General features: G+C 37.2%; 1 protein-coding gene across 3 annotated transcripts; it reads right to left on the bottom strand.

Annotated features, from left to right (window-relative positions):
- Positions 1 to 11,788: 11,788 nt before the first annotated feature.
- LOC132050182 (F-box/LRR-repeat protein At5g63520-like) lies at positions 11,789 to 16,980 on the bottom strand. 3 transcript variants are annotated; one of them, XM_059441307.1, is made up of 6 exons: positions 16,754 to 16,980; positions 16,545 to 16,638; positions 15,668 to 15,888; positions 13,966 to 14,162; positions 13,115 to 13,233; positions 11,789 to 12,540 (listed from the first exon to the last, which is right to left on the bottom strand). In XM_059441307.1, the coding sequence occupies exons 4-6, from the start codon at positions 14,119 to 14,121 to the stop codon at positions 12,087 to 12,089; spliced, it is 729 nt and encodes a 242-aa protein (XP_059297290.1). In that variant the 5' UTR covers positions 14,122 to 14,162; positions 15,668 to 15,888; positions 16,545 to 16,638; positions 16,754 to 16,980; the 3' UTR covers positions 11,789 to 12,086. The 3 variants fall into 3 exon arrangements, with proteins under 3 accessions (XP_059297290.1, XP_059297289.1, XP_059297291.1); XM_059441306.1 differs by having other exon boundaries at positions 13,966 to 14,147; XM_059441308.1 differs by having other exon boundaries at positions 15,746 to 15,888.
- Between the last annotated feature and the right edge of the window lie 2,498 nt (positions 16,981 to 19,478).

Below are 19,478 nucleotides of genomic sequence, written 5' to 3'. Positions count from 1 at the left end.
TACAAAAGCTACTTTCTTCTAAGCATATACAGATTAATTAGCTCATAAAAAAGTTAGCTTTGTCGTACATAATTTGGATGCTAGGTAGCGTCCATTTATCAAGTTGAATGAACCTTTGTCTTGTGTTGGAAGCTCTTAAAGAGATAGATAACGGATGCGCCTTCATCCAAGGTTGTAGCCAGACCAAGAAATATGTAACTTTATTTGCTTCTCTAAAGCAATGAGTAATACTGATGAAGCATTTTCTTGATTCAAGGTCTTTACAATTTCTTCACTTTTAACCCTCAATTTCTGAAGTTTGGTGGTATTATTTAGCATATTACTGATGAGCAATGAATCTAACTCCAGAATGAAGTTGTTGTATCTATGGATCATACACCTCTTGTCACGACTCAAATTACTAGGCCGTGAAGGAACCAACTCTCACCAAGTCGGTAAGCCATCCACAACCCGTTAAACAATTTAATAAGGAATTTAATGCGGAAAAGAAATCATACAAGTCATTTTAATGTCTTAATAAAGCCAATAGTCATAAAACATAAGGAAAGTGATACAACCCCCAAAATCTAGTGTCACTGGTACAAGAACTACTAAGATGCGAATACAAGCCTAAAGAAGTATGAAATACAAGTCTGAAGAAGTATGAAATACACTGTCTGAAACAAAGGACAGAAAGTGAAATAGGAAAGGGAATCTAGTACTATGAATCGGCTGGTAGCTCACCCCGGATCCTCCTTAATCCTACCCCTTAGTGTATAAATACACCATTATGGGTGTAAGAAAAAAGAGATTTTTCCCACTATAATATGATGGCTAGGGTTAGCTTTCCAAAAAGAGAAAAAACGTTCTGCATCTTCTGAGGATATTTAGGCTGTGGACAAAGGGAATCCATCCACTTCGTGAGGATTCCCGACAATCGGTGATTGAGTCGTGGTTGCTGCAGATCCGTTTTCGCTATGAAGAAACCGGTAAGTCTCCTAACTAGTATTTAACTATTGAAATACTACATTGGTATCAAAGCCATAGGATTGTGTTCTGATAGTTGACATGATTAGTATGCAACACGTAGTTTCTAGGGTTTTAATGTTAAATTTGTAATTTAATTGCATTATTTCATGTCGATAAATGTCTAGTTTTTGCATGAAACTCTAGTTTTTGCATGAAACCTTAGGATTTTTATAGAACTCGTCGAGAAATTTTCGTCGATATGTAGATCATATTTTTTGGCCTTGAAGTTTGTGAGATACAATATTGAATTTTAAAGTTGTAGGGATTAATTGTCACGAATTTAACCCCAAAAATTTAATAATCTCAGTTTCATGCAATTTTTCTCTGATTGACTTGGCTAATATGTTACTTATATGCTTTTCAGCAAAATCATATAATCAATTGTGATTTTCATCGAAATTTTGGGCAGGATTTTAAGAAAAATCCCTAGGGTTTGTTTAGAACAAAACCCATCAATTTTTTATCATATGGATCAATCTTTGAATGATTTTACTTTAATTTGATGGTTTAAATCAGTTCTAAAATACGTTTAGGATGTAAATCAGTTATTTAATTAATAAAAAATTAGCGGGAAAATATGGTTTTGGCCGGAAGACCCGCTGACCTGTCAAACAAATTTTGGCACCTTTTTTGATGATTTTTTGAGCAATTGATGCTTGAAATCAATCCTAAAATATGTTTGGGACAAAACATCGCGTCTTAATTGGATCAAAATAGCCAAAAGATGAAGAAAAATGAGTTGGGTTGCGCAAAACCCTTTTTTGTTGCACTTGGGTCGCCTATCCTAGTTCCAAGGAGACGAAGGTTGGTTTGTTGGCCTAGACAAATCCCACTCTCGGGCGAAATACGTTTCTGAAGAGTGTGGCTCACCTTGTTTTCTGTTTTCAATATTCTTTTTTTTTTTTTGTTCGAAATTGAATTTCTGATTTTTTTCATATTTTTTAAATAATTTTTGGACATACTGTTCTAAAAATATAATAGCGTATAATTATTTTCAGTTGAAATTTTTCAAAATAAAATATATGTAAAATCATTATATGATACATACAACATGTCTATGTTACTCACTCTCCCTTGAAGTCTATTTTCTCCTTGATTCGTTAAACATATAAAAATCAAATTTTTAGATTTAATTAAATTATTCCACTAATATATAAGCGTATCGAAATAGGATCTAAATTTTCTAGTCGGTTTGTATATTTTTGTGTATATACCACATGTTTAATCAAGAAATAAAAATATTTATTGAATTAAAATAATATGGTGACTTAGCATGAGTCAATATAATTATTATTTTATACATAACATCTATCCTAAGACGATGATAGAGAACATAGTGAACTTTCAACTCTAGGGCTTATGTTTATGTTTGATAGCCCTGTCAATTTGCTAATGTTATATTTATGTATATGCAAAAACATTAAACATGTGTGCTTTTATGTTAACTATGAAACTTCGTGTTTTACAAATATTTAGAACTTTTGTGTTAAAAAAGACCATGTCTAATGCTTTAAAGAATATTGTTCCAGAGCTTATCATAAGTGAAAAGCTTAATGGTAACAATTATAAGACTTTAAAACAATAAACTATAATATGTGTTGGCTTTTTTTTTTAATAGTAAATAATGTCATGGATGAAGTCTACAACGCTTCAAAATAAGAATTTCCTACCTCACATTACGTTGCTGAGTAGTAAAGATGTCACATGGAATTTTACTCAAAAGATTATAAAAAAAAATCTATTGGATGCTCTTGAATCTAAGTGTGGGAGCACTACGGTTACCAAACTTAGGTCACAAGTTAACTAATGAGCAAAAAGTGTGATTGTCCGATTGTTACACCTCGAAAAAATTTTCGTTAATGCACGGTGAATAGACTAACGAAGGGCACGAAGTATACGATGTTTCGATAAGTAAGGAATAGCCTTTGGTGACCCTAATTGAGATTTCAAAGACATCCGAAGTAAGAGAAGAAAGTTTGCCAAGGAAGGCAAGGTATACGTTATGTATCGAAAAGGATTTACGAGTACCGAATTAATGATGACTTGATGATGCTTTGGAGAAGAGTTATAACGTCCCTTAGATTGTTAATGAGGTGCTAAACAAGTATTAAGAAGGTTCCATAAGGATTGGAGATCAAACGAGTCGACGAGAACGCGTTTCGAAAAAGCTGGGCATTAATATACTGGCCGTATGTTAGGCCGTATATTCTGCCCACATTGGCAGCCTTCACTGGACCAAAAGTACGGCCAAACATATGGTTAGAATAAATTATACGGACCGTATGTTGGTCCGTGAAATCAAAGCGGGACAGATTGTGAATTATTAATAAGGGGACCAAGTTCATTTCATTTCATTTCATCTTCACTCGCCTTCTCTCAAGAACTCTCTAGAATATTTCTCCACACCTCTCTCACAAGAATTCAAAGGAAATTGATGATCAACTTCATCAAACTAACAGAATCAAGTGTAAGAAACTCATTAAAGTTCATCCAAGACAAGACATCCAAGTGGAAGTGGAACTAGGGTTTTGCTCAAGTGAAGTGTTTCTACCCAAAGTCCATTCCTACACCATCTAAGGTAAGTTTTATGGTCATTCCATGTTGTTTAAAGTATTAAGAGGTCGAAAGACTCGGATTGTAGAAGGAGATAGAAAATGGGTCATGAATGTGGGAATAGTATCATTTTGAGTAGTAGCTTGGAATGAGTCATGATTCTTGATATGTTGTGATTATGATTATGTTAAAAATGACATTAAGAACATGGGAAAGACATTGTATATGAGTGAATGTAATAGTGTGCTATGACTATGGATATGGATGATTTGAAGTGAATTGAGGAATATGGGTAATGTGGGTGAATAAAGACTATTGCTTATGATGTTGTGAATGTTATTATAGATGTTTGGGAGTTGATATATGATATGGAGGAAGTTGTATAAACAAAGGAGATGCTGCCTAATTTTCTCTAGCCTTAGTCAAGTATGCTAAGCTATCGATTTTCTAATGTTAGTATAACTCTAATGAAGGTAGAAACGTGAGCATTGAAGGAGAACGTTCAAGCGATAGAATAGCTAAACAAAAAGGTATGTAAGGCTAATCCTTCTTTCAATAAGGCATGGTTCCTTGGCCATATATCTATTCTTTCATGAGCCTATGATGTCCTCCAAATGATTCTATCTTTGAAAACTACTAAAGCTCATGATTCTCGTTATGTTACGATTCTATGAAATTCCTTATATGATGAGTGATCCTCTAAGGATAGATGCAATGAAACGATGATAGTAATGATGTCAAAGTTGCTTATGAGCTCTTATGTATATGTGTTTATGTATGACTATTATGTAACACCGAGCTTATATGGCCGGGTATGATACGTATCACGCACGCACCACTGCAGTTGGGTACGGACAACCCTGAGCCTTGGTAGGGCCAGGTATGTATAAATCACCAAGCCTAATGTGAAACACCGATCCTTCATGGTCGGGTATGCTATGAATATGAATATGAATATGTATATGAATATGAAAATAAATACAGATACGGATAAGGATGTATGTGCACAATCACGTATTAGAAATGGAAGATCCCTATGAAAAGCAAGTAAGTGTTTATGACGATGGTTCTACTACCTCCCATCTTATGCTATTTCTTATGTTGTCTCTTATGCTTCTATAATGATGTTGATTATGCTTTACATACTCAGTACATTCTTCGTACTGACGTCCTTTTGTTTGTGGACGCTGTGTCATGCCCGCAGGTGGCTAGGGAGACAGGCTTGATCCATAGCTTTATTACTCAGGGACTACGTAGCGGAGCTCCATTTCATTCGGAGCTACAGCTTTTGGTATCTATTCTTTTGTGTACATACTTATAGGCATGGCGGGATCCTGTCCAGCCTATATGTTGTGACATACTCTCCTTAGAGGCTCGTAGACATGTGTATATGGTTAGATGTATTTAGCCTTGTCGGCTTATATTTTGTATATCATTTTGATAGCCTTGTCGGCTTATGTACATTGATATGGGCATAGTTGTTAACGGTGATATAAATGTATTGTTGCCCAATGAGATTAGCATGAATGATGGATAGGAATTATGATTAAGCTATGTGGTTCACCTAGATGTAAATGTGAATGTACGTTAAGAGGTGCCCGGGTGGGCTAGCACCGGGTACCCCTCATGGCCCTCCGGTTGGGTCGTGACACCAATTCCTGCCACAAAGTTAAGGAGCATATGTAGATTCACCTGACTCACAGTAAGTGTAAAAATACATTTATGATGTGAGGCAACACCTAGAGTTAGAAGAGGAGCGGCATGAGGCTGCCTAATAAGGTAAAAAGTGCACAAAATAATTTCTAGCTCAATAAATGGTTTTAAATGTAAAACTAGAGGGAACTGGAAGGTTAATGCTCAACCAAATAAGAATCCTAAAATGATAGGAAATGTAAAAGAAATTTTTTGTGACTAAAGTGAAATGCTTCAATTGTGATGAAAGGGTCACTATGTTAGTGATCGCACTAAGCCTAATAAAGCATTGTATAACGTGTCTGAAAAGATACTTTGTGTTCCTTATGCTAGTAATATATGTGTTTTTAGCTGTGTTTTTTTTATTTTTTTTTTATTTTTTTTATTTCTAAGATTAATCTATTATCGTAATTGACTTAGGATCCATGTACCACATAGTGAGGGATGTGAAGCCTTTGTGGACTTCCAATGGGTTTCACACGCGCAATGCGGACATATGTAGGAAACAACACTAAAGTTATTAAAAGGATCGTATCATGTGAATTAGTTTTATGTGAACATCGAGTCTTTATCCTACATAATACTTTGCTTGCTCCTTAAATTTTTAAAGATATTGCTTCTCTGTTACCAATGGGTTTCACACGCGCAATGCGGACATATGTAGGAAACAACACTAAAGTTATTAAAAGGATCGTATCATGTGAATTAGTTTTATGTGAACATCGAGTCTTTATCCTACATAATACTTTGCTTGCTCCTTAAATTTTTAAAGATATTGCTTCTCTGTTAGTTTATTAAATTTGGATTTCAATTGGAATTTTCATGACATTAAGGCATAGGAACAACTTATTTTGGTTCTGACTTTATCAAAAATGATTTTATGGATTTAGATATTAGTCCCTTTAATCCAACTGTTAGTTTTCCTCAATTGCCTTATCACATCATCCTAAGGATGATGTGACCTGGTCACATGGGTCTATGACAGGTGAATAAGTTCACTTGAGCATTATCTAGTTTGAGAAGGCTATTAGAAAATCATTTGATAACTATAATCGAACCGAATATTCATTGTAATTGGTTCATTCGGACGTCTGTCGTCCTATGAATGTGAAGTAAGGGACGAAACTTCTAATTTTATCACATTAATTGATAAAGTTACTCATTTTTGGTTATATCTATTTGCAGTGGCGGAGCCAGGATTTTCATTCAGGGGTTCAAAAATTCTAAAAGGTAAATATACGAAGAAGTCAGGGGGTTCAACATCTACTATATATACAAAATAAAATAATTTTAAGTTTGAAAATACACTGTAATTTTTTACCGAGGGGGTTCGGAACCCCCTGGATATAAGCTGGCTCCGCCCCTGTCTATTTGATGTCACATAAAACCATGGCAATAATTTGCTTCAAGAGGTATGTGAACAAGTGTGAAATCAATTCGAAGAATCAATAAACGTATTGAGAAATAAAACGGGCTATGAATATGCCTCCCTATTAAACGAGCTTTTATGATGAAAGTGAAATTGTTGATCAGTTAACTATTCCAAAACTCCTTAATAAGACGGTGTTGTGGAAAGGAGATAGAAGTTTCTGTAAATGGTTAGATCAATAATGGTTCAAGCAAACTTTCCTGTTTTCTTTTTAGGAGATGCATTACTGATTGTTGTCTATGTTTATAACCATGTGCCAAAGAAATCAGTTACATCAACTTCACACGAGTTGTGGACTAGTGAAAAATCCAACCTAAAACATTTTGAGACTTTGGATGTGTGGCTAATTTGAACAATAATCTCAAGGCAAATTGGGCCAGAGAGGAAGCAAGAGTATCTATATGTGATACTCTAAAACCTGAAAAGGTTACATGTTCATGGGATTGCAAGACGCTGGGAGCCTAATTGAATTCGAATAAAGAAATGTCACATTTTTAGAGAACGAATAACCCAAGAAGGGGAGATAGTGATGACTTGTTTCTTTATAAATTAAGGACCTAGATCAAATAGGATCCCTTCATTTGAGTGGGAGAATTTTAAGTGATGATGAATCAGTTTCTCATCTAGATCAACCTTCATCATCAGATGCGAATGACAGTGATCCTGCTCCAAATGAGTGTGAGATGAATCTTGTTCCAAGTGGGCGCGAGATGAATAGTTCTGGTCCAAGTAGGAGTAAAATTGATTCAAATGGAGACACCATGGGATTATATGAATCTCAGTCAAGATATAGTGCTCCTACAAAATGGAAATGAGCCAAGAATTAGCTCTTTTATGCCCGTCAAAGGATAAAATGAATAAATGCAATGGAAGAATAAATAAAGTCTAGGAGAATCAACTAAATTTAGGAACTAATTGATCTCCCAAAAGAACACAAAACTATTGAAACCAAATGGGTTCCCAAAGTTAAGCACAAGACTTGTAGCACAGTTGAGATATATAGCTTGACTTGCTGCTAAGGTGTATACGTAACAGGAGTGATTAACTATAACGAGACTCATCTATGATGCGTAATCACCTCTACTTGTCTAATTCTGGCTATTGTTGCTAGCCTCCTCCTCCCATCTTTTCCTTTTAGTAATAGTATTCAATTATCGCGTAGTCTCTTATGCTTCGACATGTATTACTCTCTGTTGCTGCATTATTTTGTATCATACTATGTTGTTGTCCCTTTTCTGATACTCCTGCATCAGATACTATTCTTTTGATCCGAGGGTCTATCGGACACAACCTCTCTACCTCACAAATGTAAGATAAGATATGTGTGCATCCTACCCTTCTCAGACCGCATGTCACACCCCGACCTTACTAGGGTGTGATGGGCACCCGACCCTCCTCAGAGTCGAGCGAACCCTTAGACGTTCGCGTTACTAAAACCTGCCAATTCGAAAATTTTTAAGAAACATGAAACCTTTCAAACAATAATCATTAACTGAAAATGCATACTCTTTTAACATTTACAAATCATTCGCACTTCCCGACGCACTATCCACAAAACACTGTCTGCAAAGTCTCTAACATATGCTAAAACCATGACACGAACACTTTGACTCGGCAACACTCCGAACTGAGGTGGAGCTCGCCAATCCCGCGGAAACAACTCTAGCAAAGTCTTCTCTTCGTGCGGTGTACTGCGTGGCATGAAAACGCGACCCCCGAAGGAGGGTCGACGGGATATGTACCGAGTATGTAAAGCGATTACAAATAACAATCACCGCTCAATTTAGAAGAAAAGAAATCACAATCAAGCTCATTACTGCAGCCCCTCGCCGGAGGGAAATATAAACGTATACATGGGTCCTAGAACAACCCTTAAGTAAATAATACAAATGAACACACATTCCTTAAGCAAAGGATGCAACCTAACCCGTGTGTCGCCTCCGACATACCAATGAAATAGTCCCTTCGGACGGCCGCTTCCGGCGCAATAATAATGATAATAATAATAATAATAATAATAATAATAATAATAATAATAGTAATAATAATAATAGTAATCCCCGCTTCGGGGCTGCCGGTCCGAAGATACGTCTATCCCGGCCCCATCGGACATGCGGCCCCGACGTAAAATGATGGCCCCTTCGGCATGCCGGTCCGACATACGTCTATCCCGGCACCATCGGACATGCGGCCCCGGCATCTAGCCCTTTCGGGCATGCCACTCGTGACATACGGCTATCCCGGCCCCATCGGGCATGCCACTCGTGACATACTACTAATCCACTAAAGCCCTTCGGGCATAATGATAATAATAATGAGATATCGCACCCCCTTCGGAGTGGTTTTGAAAAGTGTCAATAATAAAATCTCACACCCCCATCGGAGTGGTTTTGTACGCACCCCCTTCGGAGTGGTTTTAGAAAAGCCTTAGAAAATAATATATCACACCCCCTTCGGAGTGGTTTTAAGAAAGCTTTAGAAAATAGTATATCACACTCCCTTCGGAGTGGTTTTAGAAAAGTTTATAAAATATCACACTCCCTTCGGAGTGGTTTTGAAAAGTTTATAAAATATCACTTAATGGAGCCATTTATGGTAGTTTCAAGACAATTCGATTACATTCCCGCAAGTTACGACGTTTGAGCATTTTTCCAACAAGATATAAATTCCGGTTCAATCGCACCGAATGAATAGTGCTCAATTTCGAATCGAATTTCGATGAACGTAATAACCCCGAGGCTCAAATTCAAGCCTAGTATACCTAGGACATGCCAAAAGAAGGAGAGGGATAGCTTCACATACCTTGGTCGTTCCTTACGCTCGTCCAATCTTGACTCCCGTTTCACCAAAATCTGCAAATGGTCACTCTTACCAGCATACTATTCATGAGACTTAGGAATTCTATTCTTCGCCAATACTTGTTTATAAAAATTTGGGCAGCACCTCCCCTATACATATATCATCCCCGAGGTTCAACTCGGCTCAAAACAATCAACAACAATCCGGGAATTCAACCCGGCCGAATATCAATCATAATGTCACAACCATACTAGCAATTTCCAATTTCAATCCAAGATACATTATAACAACTTAATCAATATGCCCTTTCCTTCAAGACCTCCTAACTCCAATAAGAACAATAACAACTTAATAACTCGCGCATTAACAACACCATACTAACAACATTATATTCTATTCATGCAAGACATCTTATTCCATTTACATAAACTTCCATCTCAAGCCTCCAACTACTACAATTTCACTAAGATCATTAAGCTTTATTAACAACATAAAATTCACAACAACAATAATCAAAACACTAAATAAAATTGGCTTATTTTCCTCCACACCACACCACAACTACACGGCCACACCACCGTGCACATACACGGCCACACTCACACACAAACCCCACGGCTAACATCATGCATGCAAGACTACAATCTCTCCAAAATCATTCAACATCCACAACAATATCAACCAAACACTAGATAAAATAGTTAAACATAATTCCCACACACACTTAAGCATACACCACACCTAGCTTTCCACACTTCCATAAGTTTTATTCATATTTTCTTAAATTCCATCCTTTTTCACATACTACATCATATACAAACATCCAAAACATGCAAAGAATGATGAATTCTTACCTTGTTCCTTCAACTCTTCACTTGCTATCCATTCTTGCCACAAAAATTATACCATGTTGAAGAGGGTTCCAAGCTTAGTAGTAATTCAAGAAGAGACAAGTTTTTGAATCAAAGTTGAAGGCTCCAAGATTTTTTATTTTTTTTTCTTTCTCTTGCTCTTGGCCGAATTGGCCTTTCCATTTTTGCTCTTCTTTTTCTTTCTTGAAACTTCTTGATTTGTCATGAAATGTTAAGACCCTTCTCTTTTAATACTTGGATTAAAATCCCATGGGTTTGGGCCATATACTATGGCCGGCCACCCTTAAGGAATTGGGCCTAAATTTTCTTATTTTTTTTGTTTGAGCCAAGTACTTATGGATCATCTTTATAATTCCCGAAACAAATTTTCAAAATTCCAATTTTGCCCTTAGGCCTTCTCAAGGTGTTTCCACATCCAAGCTTCCAACCGGCATACACACATTAAGAAAAATCCAAATATGGCCTCCTTTCTTACAAGTCGAAATTGTTTCAAATTTTCAAACTGCAAAAATTGCCGGATGTAACACCACACTTACGATATCACACTAAGTATGTTGTTGTTGTTACATATAATTTAGCCTTTAAACATTTAAAAATGTCTAAATTTATTACGTGGCTTCCGTTGTTTGTGCGAGGGGCATATTGAGACTTTTAAATTGTTCATAGAAATTTCAAGACAAAAGATAACATTAAGAGCATATATGAGCCGATAAGTTAACAAAGGGCAATAAGAGACAAACGTTAAGCCGGTGGGCGTTCGATTTTTCAGTTCGGTTTTATCAAACTTCGGTTTGGCTATTTCGGGTTCGATTTTTTGAAAGTGAACACCAAACACCGAACCAAACTAGTTCGGTTCGGTTCTTTCGGTTTCGGTTTTTTTAATATAATATTAGAAGCGATTCCATTGATACTAATTCATATTCTCAAAAGCAATAAAACATAAAACTGATAAATTGAAATCAAAATCAAACAAACAGGATACACAAGAACAGAAAATTATAATCATGACATAGGATTACTAGGTGTTATACATACCGTAAGAATAATTAAGAAAACACATAAAGGATATACATTAATCCTAAAGAGAGATCCTAGTTACCTTTCTTTGTTAAGGATATTTGATTTTTTCAATTGAAGTGGAAAATTAGGGATACAAATACAAAAGAAGACTTATTACAATTGAATTTTTTTTTTTTGCTTTAAACTTAATGAGCCTGAACTATTTTAATTTTTTTGGGTAATGTATTAAATTTCGGTGCGCCTTCGATTTTTCGGTTCGGTTTTATCAAACTTCGGTTCGGCTATTTCGATTTCGGTTTTTTGACGATGGACACCAAACACCGAACCAAACTAGTTCGGTTCGGTTCGGTGTGTTGAAGTTTCGGTTCGGTTCGGTTCGGTTTTTCGGTTTTCGGTAATTATGCCCAGCCCTACGTTAAGGCATATTTTACCCTTTTCCGAATTTAAAGAAACGAAAAATAGTACAATTCTTGCAGGCATATCACTTACAGCACAAACGTGCTACAACTGAGAAACAGCAACAAGATAGTAGTAAATTAGTCCAGAATGGCTTTTGAAATATCTACACGAGATTGGCCCTCTGCTAAGCTACAATATTAGCCAGATTCCACCAAATTCCAAAACTAAAAAGTACGGAACAGTAGCCTATTCAAACCACCAAAAATCTTTGGCCATTACCCACCGGATTGTCAAAGGTAATACCAGCTACATCTCTAATGCGGTCGCAATGCAGGAGTGTATGACACAACCAGGTAGACAGTGCTATTTTCGTGCAGACTGCAACGTATAGAGCTGTGTTCTTTAGACCCCTTTTCGTATGAGCTTAAATCTCCATTTGCAATTTCTCCGTTACAATAGGTTCCTGAGAAGGTAACCCCAGGGAAGTTCTCCAAGAAAGGAGAGGCATCTACATTACCGAAAAATAACTTGCCACGACCATAGCAAGCGAACATCATACCACCAAAAACAGACTTCTTATGCATATCTATGCCATTGCTATTAGTATTATCATCAGTTAGCTGGTTTAGATCCTGCTTCAGACATCTCATGTTGTTCGAAACATTGTTGCAAGAAGCACGCGCCGAATCAGAATTTGCATGGTAAAACCGGAAGGAGTCGTAACTTCTGATACCATCACCATGGACATAGAGATACTTGTAATCACCTCTGCAAATACTTATAATTAGTTACAGAAGTCGAGAGAGGAAGAGGAAAGGCATAAAAGGCTGTAAGCTAGCACTTTCAACCACAACAACAACATGCCAGTGTGATCCCACAAGTGGGGTCGGGGGAGAGAAGGATATACGCAGACCATACCCCTACCTTGTGTGAAGTAGAGAGGTCGTCTCCGATAGACCCTCGGCTAAAGAAAAGTGTTTTCAAAAACCAGTTCGACAAATACAAGAGTAAAACCTATGGCGAAAATACTGTAAAAAAGAGAAGTACTAACAGTAAAAATAGTAAAGATAACCCAACTAAAAGAAACAACAGTAGTAATATAATTGAAAATGTTTTTCCACATTTGCAGAAACAAACTCAGGTGAGGAGGACTCCCTATTCTCTCCATGAACCGTGGGAACTTCCTAGAGAATAATCCCTCTACCTGCATTCTTTTGCACATCAAACACCTCGGGACAGAAAAAAGGTGGTAAACTAGAGAGCAGAATGCGACATCATAGAACATTCAAACATCATAAGTGAAGACCATAAGGATAATCAAGCTCGATGGTGCATTAATCACCTTAAAACCTCATGGAATTCATGCACATTTATCCAGCCTTCTTTTTCATGCCGAAAAGTGCATTTCCTTATCTTTGTAACTCTAACATAGAGAGTTTGAGAATGGGTATGATCTCCCAGCTGGTGAAATCAAATCATAGAAAAGAAACATGTCAAGTCAAAGAGAAGAGAGTGAATTATGTTCATGTGTTTTCATACACACATGATGGAAGATGTTAATAGGTCCTAGGAGAGAAAAATATTTCATCAATTAGACAGTAAGTTCTAATTAAGTATGATTAAGTAACAAACATTTCCAACTCACAGGAAACCTTCAGTTTCAGATTACGCTTTAAAGCAGATTACTAAACCATTAAGGATAAAAATACCAGTTTAACAAAAGTGATTTTATTACTGTTTCTTATTATAATATACCTTGTGTAACTGTGCATGCAAAAGACCAATCATGAACATTCTTCTGTAAAGTCTTTTATAACCTTAATTTGTAATGGTCAGATTGTTTCGGAGTTACCAATAGAATTTGGAAATCAATCAGACAGCATGATATCAACTCTAATAATCCAAATATGTCCAATCTGCCATAATGCATCTCGTTGAACCCATTGCATGCTCTTCCCTGCTAAAGTGAGGCAAGAGCAACAGAGTTCTGCATTTGATGAATCCCCACATTTCTGAACTTAAAAGGCTTTACTATGGTGGAAAGAATCAAAGAAAAAGAAACGAGACTAGTTACACCACAAAATCCTGTAAGTATTTGGTAGTTTCTTTCTAAACAAACCAGGTGTAAATTACTTCCTTCAGAAAGTGCTGAAACATTAAAACCAATTCACTTCACAAGATGTACCACCTTACCTCATCATAAATCTGATCTAAAATAGTCTGACCAGCCAGATTCAAGTCAATTGCTTCTGTTGTCCCCATGAGCCGAGTAGAATACCTATCAGGTATTGCCTTAACATATACAGCTTTGTATGTAGGTCCAATCAGTGAAATGCCAGTGGATAACATTACATGAAACTGAGTTTCCCCAACACCTGTTTACAGGGTCCCAGAAAATGATTGCCTCAATAAACTCCCTGGAAATATAATATACTAAATTACCAACAGATACAAAAGTATTAACTACTAAGTAGAAGACAAGAAATCTAATATTTTTAACTATTTACTGATATAACTCCAAAAGAAGCACGACATAACTTTAACAATGCTGACAATTTTCAAAAATACTAAGGATATGCACCTAAAAGATCATGCATAACCACAAAGTTCACAGAGACTGAAATTTCATTTATGAAAGCACATCAGATAGAACTTACCGATGTTATTCAGACAAATACAGGTCAAGCTCTATATAATCATATAATTCCATACAAGCTATCTAAACAAGGATCGGACCAGTTAAGTTTGTATACTCGTCATTTGATGACTAAATAGTTCTACTAACACGAGCGAAACCAAATAATACACACGCACAAATCTCTCTTTCTCTTTCTATATCTCGCTTTCTCTCACACACACATACATAAGAGGACTTAATGCCCAAATTTTGGAAATATCCAACATTTATAACCTTCCAAACCATTTTTTGAACTTGTCATCTACAGTTTACTTAGTTTCTAGACCTAATGTGTTCCTGAGGCATATTAGTTAACCAAGAAAATCTCTTCTTCTCCGCACCTCCCTTTCTCTATCTCCTAGTCTAAAGGGCATCCTGGAGCACTAAGCTCCCGCTAATGCACTGGTCCTAGTGTGGTTTAAGTGCCTATTCAGACAGCAGAAAGCCAAATAATACACAAGCCTAATGTCTCTCGTACACACACACACACACACACATATATATATATATATATATATATATATATATATATATATATATATATATATATATATATATATATATATATATATATATATGAATAAAGGAGGAATTAACCCCCAATTTTCAGAAAATATCCCCCATCTTAAACCTTTCAAATGATAGTTTTTGAAGGGGAGACTTGAAGCAATGGTAAAGTTGTCTCCGTGTGACCTATAGGTCACGGCTTCGAGCTGTGGAAGCAGCCAATAATGTTTGCCTTAGGGTAGGCTGTCTACACTCTCCATCACACCCCTGGGGGTGCAGCCCTTTCCCGGACCCTGCTAATGCGGGAAGCTTTGTGCGCCGGGCTGCCCCTTTTTTTCCTTGCAATATACTTAGTTTCTACACAATTGCCATTAAAGTGTTCCCGAGGCACATTAGTTAACAAAGAAACTCTCTTCTTCTCCACACCTCCCTTTTTCTATCTCTATGTATCTGCTGCTTTTTATAATCTTGTCCACTATTGCTTCCACTTTTAGACTAAACACTAATTTCTCTACTTATAGCCCCTGGGTGTTACTATGCAGGTTTCCCCATCTCTTCTATTGCTTAGAAAAACATACACTTTGTCCCAATTTTTTTTTTTTTTTTGAACAGGTAACAACTTTGTATTATAGACAAGTACTTAGGTAGTACTGAAAACCCTTTTACAAAAGAAAAGAGAAAACTAAGAAGCTAAGAGAGTAAAATCCTAACATGAGTCAAGAACTTCTAGGATTGATTCTGCATCTACAGAGGGATTCTTTGTACACCAAAAACAAAATAACAACATACAGTCTTGCTTGATCTTCTGTAGAGTGCTACTTCCATTCTCAAAACATTTGGAGTTCCTTTCTTTCCAGATTGTCCACCATATGCAAGCTGGAATGATCCTCCAGTAGCTTCTATTCCTTGCCCCAATCCCAGCCTCCTCCCAGCTAGAAAGAGTGTCAACAATTTATGTCATGGAGTTTAAGAATGAAAAAAAAAGCCTTTTGAAACTTGTGGTAAAAAATAAGCCATAGAAATTTTTGTGGCAATAAATCATTGATTAAGGGTAAAATGGGAAGTTAAATTAATTTGTTATTAAATATAGAAAGTGTCATTCTTTTTGGGACGGACTAAAAAGAAAGAGTGTCACGTAAATTGGGACAGAGGGAGTAATTCTTTTAAGGATTCTGTAAGAGGATCAGTTGATTATTCACTTATGTTAGTAAACTTAGAATGTGTGGTCAGAAGGAAAAATTCTATCAGGCATAATTATCGAGGCCTTTTTACTGTTAACCTTTGCACCCGTGAAACTGCTTACCAACGTCGGAGATCATGGATTTGAAGTTTTTTCTCGATCATTTCTTTTAGTGGCTGATTAAAAACTTCAATTAAGTTTCTTTAGTTGGGATGGATAATAGAATTTATTTTAATACTGGGAACAAATCATATGGTAGATTATTTACCACTTTTATTATTCACAGAAGTACATTAAATATGGTGGATTTATAATCATTGTTGCAGTACGGAAGGAGCAGAGAACTGTCATTATCTTGCCGGAAATCACATTCAATGCGGTTCGTTTGGATCGGCTCAGAGGCTCTACCTGGCTTTTCATTGTTTTCTCCAGAGGCCTTTACCGTATCATACGCCTATCTTTCTAAGCAGAGGGGAATCATCGTTGTCAAGTCAGCCAAAACCTAGTAACAAATGGAACATATGTGAATGCCATCACCACCAGTCAATGGCCAGCAAAGGATGCACCATTAGCAGAGGTGCTGACTCACAACAGAAAGATTATCATAGATGGCTCACCCATTTTGAGTGATGACACTCTAAGCAGATGCTTGATCAGAAGTTTCCTGGCAGCGCTTCACGAAGTTCCACACTTTTAGACATCCAGAGATGGATTTCCAGCAAGTAGAGTACATCAGCTGCAACACAGATCTGGGAGATCAATGGATCTTCCTTCCTCTTTGAATTTCCGACACGGAAATTGGCGGAACTCTTTAAAACAATTGAGTGGAGATGGAAGCAGGTACCTATGACTGCTGAATGGTGGTACCTATGACTGCTGAATGGTGGTCACCAACAGTTGGTTGCTTTCCGACCGGAAAAATGAAATGGGTTTGGATTATACTGATTACTACAACCCCACTTATGGCTGTACAAAGGGTTCAAAGAGATAGGGGATTTTCGGGGTATGGATTGAGACGGGAGAAGAAACCTCACTAAAGAATCACCTTAAATGGGTGTGTATTAAATGTTACCTTATTCAAAAAAACAATGGGCGAGTATTAAGGTGGAGGGGACATCGGAGCTGTTGCCAAGATATGTGGCAGTGGAAAGTAATGGTCTCATCTTCACAATTCCGGTTAGGTATGAGGTGTAGATGATGATACAAGTCGGCAGAAGAGTGGGAGAAGAAGTTGGAGTTAGATCCTCTCTCGAGTGGGTAGAACAACCTCGGGCTGCTGATGGGACTGAACACGTGGGTCTTGCAGAGTGTTATTCAAATCTTAATAGGGTGGAAGAAGGGGAGACGTCGCTTACAAATATTCTACAACCACAAGTGAGATGGAAAACCAATCAGGTTTATCCATAGATGGTTAAGTCTGCAGTTATCTCAATGGCAAATATTACTAGGGGACCACCATTCTAAGTGGAGTTCTTTATTGTTGAAAATCCATCTATCCATTTTGATTCTTTCTGCTACCGACCTCGATGGAAATTCAAATAAAAAATAATCACCGCTTATCTCCTTAACTTTAATGCGGCCGAAATTCTACAAGATTTCTCTGCTCACTGTCGCAATGCAGTTCAACTGGGAGAGGTCAGAGTCCTATCTCCAAAAGATCCCAGTAGACTAACAACAAATAAACAACAACATACCCAGTGAAATCCAACAATGTGCGGTCTGGGGAGGGTAAAGTGTCCGCAAACCTTACCTCCACCTTGGAAGGTAGATAGGTTGTTTCCGAGAGACCGTCGGCTCAAAAGAAAGCATGACAAAAAAGGTCAGATAAGGACAAGCAATTCAAATTCAAAGCAGTATGAAAATGAAAAAGCCATGATAAAGCGATGAAAATAGGAGCGACTACCACAGCTAAATAAGATAATCGATGTACCAAAAAACAACCGATAGTAGTAGAAATCAAAGGACAAGAAACTATAGAGCAAAACTGCGACTACTAGTAAGCGGGACTACCTACTAGCGTTCTACCCTAATCTGATACCTTTATAACCTCCAATCTAAGGTCATGTCCTCGGTAAGCTGGAACTGCGTCATGTCCTGTCTAATCACCTCTCCCCAATACTTTTTCGGCCTACCTCTCCTGAAACTGTCCATAGCCAACCTCTCACACCTCTGCACTGGGGCATCTGTGTCTCTCCTCTTCACATGCCCAAACCATCTCAGCCTCGCTTCCCGCAACTTGTCCTCCACCGAGGCCACTCCCACCTTGTCCAGTAGACATCCGTGAAAAAGTTGACTTCTGCTTTTGAGAGAATTTCCACAAACTCGAAACTAATTAGAATCCAACGGTTCATGTATCATTCTTATGTTGTCCTTGGGTCACTCCTTCAACTGACTACCCAGATGTAACTCCTTTCAATATTGTTGTTATCTGACTCACCTGTCATGTATGAACTCCATCATTTCCAATGAAGATTCTTATCTTGGTAGCAAAATCTTCCCATCCAGCATTTTCTCTACGGAAAAGGGCCTAAAATGCCTTGAACTATCAGATTTGGTACCAAAATACCCTCCATTTACGTTTTGGCTCCCAAATACCCTCGGCGTCAACCTATTGGACCTACTTTGCCCTTTTTTTAAAGGCTCCATTTGAAAACCCAATTAACGATTTCACTTATTACGTAGCACTCTATCATTGGTCAGCCCTATAATTATAACCTAAAATAATTAACTACCAACCCATTACCCGGATCCACCTACTAAACCCCGACCCGCCCGAATTAAATGCCCATTAAACCAAAGGAAAAACCCTCCGAACCCATTTCATTTCTAATTCATGAACGGTGCCGACTTTGGAAGGGTGATTTTCCGGCCAAAATCTCGGGATTTCTACCTCAATACGCTGGTCGATGAAGAACTGGACTCTAGGAGTAATACTCTCCCCGTTCAAGTAAAAACTTGTTGCTTTTTTAGTTTCAATTAGGGTTTCCTTATTGTTGTCTAATGTTTATTCGATATATTGACGTTTTTGTTGTTGTGCCATGTTTTATATGGTTGTTTTAGTCTTTTTTTTTTGTTGCATGTGTTCCATCATACTATATTGTTGTCTCAAGTTACGGTTTTTATATTGTTGTCTCAGGTTAGGATTTTTGTGGGTTACCGCCGTTATTCCATGCTCTTTTTTGTTTGTGTCTCGGTTAGGTGTATGATTTTTCTATTCGGATGGGGGTCCCTTTTTTGTTTGTTTTGGGTGCTTTATTTCATGCTTTTGTCTATGTATGCTTATTTTTTGAAACATGCGGTCCCTATCCCTCTATCCTTGTCTTCACCATAGGTAGTCATTAA

The sequence above is a fragment of the Lycium ferocissimum genome, chromosome 3, assembly GCF_029784015.1.
Source record: "Lycium ferocissimum isolate CSIRO_LF1 chromosome 3, AGI_CSIRO_Lferr_CH_V1, whole genome shotgun sequence".
Classification (NCBI taxonomy): Eukaryota; Viridiplantae; Streptophyta; class Magnoliopsida; order Solanales; family Solanaceae; genus Lycium; species Lycium ferocissimum.
This window is presented reverse-complemented; position numbering and strand designations above follow the sequence as displayed.

Excerpts from the sequence above, each read along its gene's own strand:
- LOC132050182 (XM_059441306.1), bottom strand. The coding sequence starts at position 15,743 with ATGTTGTTATTTTGTTTTTGGTGTACAAAGAATCCCTCTGTAGATGCA. Across the intron at positions 13,234-13,965 it reads TAGATCAGATTTATGATGAG|CTGGGAGATCATACCCATTC; the intron begins GTAAGGTGGTAC and ends TGATTTCACCAG. Across the intron at positions 12,541-13,114 it reads GAATTCCATGAGGTTTTAAG|AGGTGATTACAAGTATCTCT; the intron begins GTGATTAATGCA and ends AAGTATTTGCAG.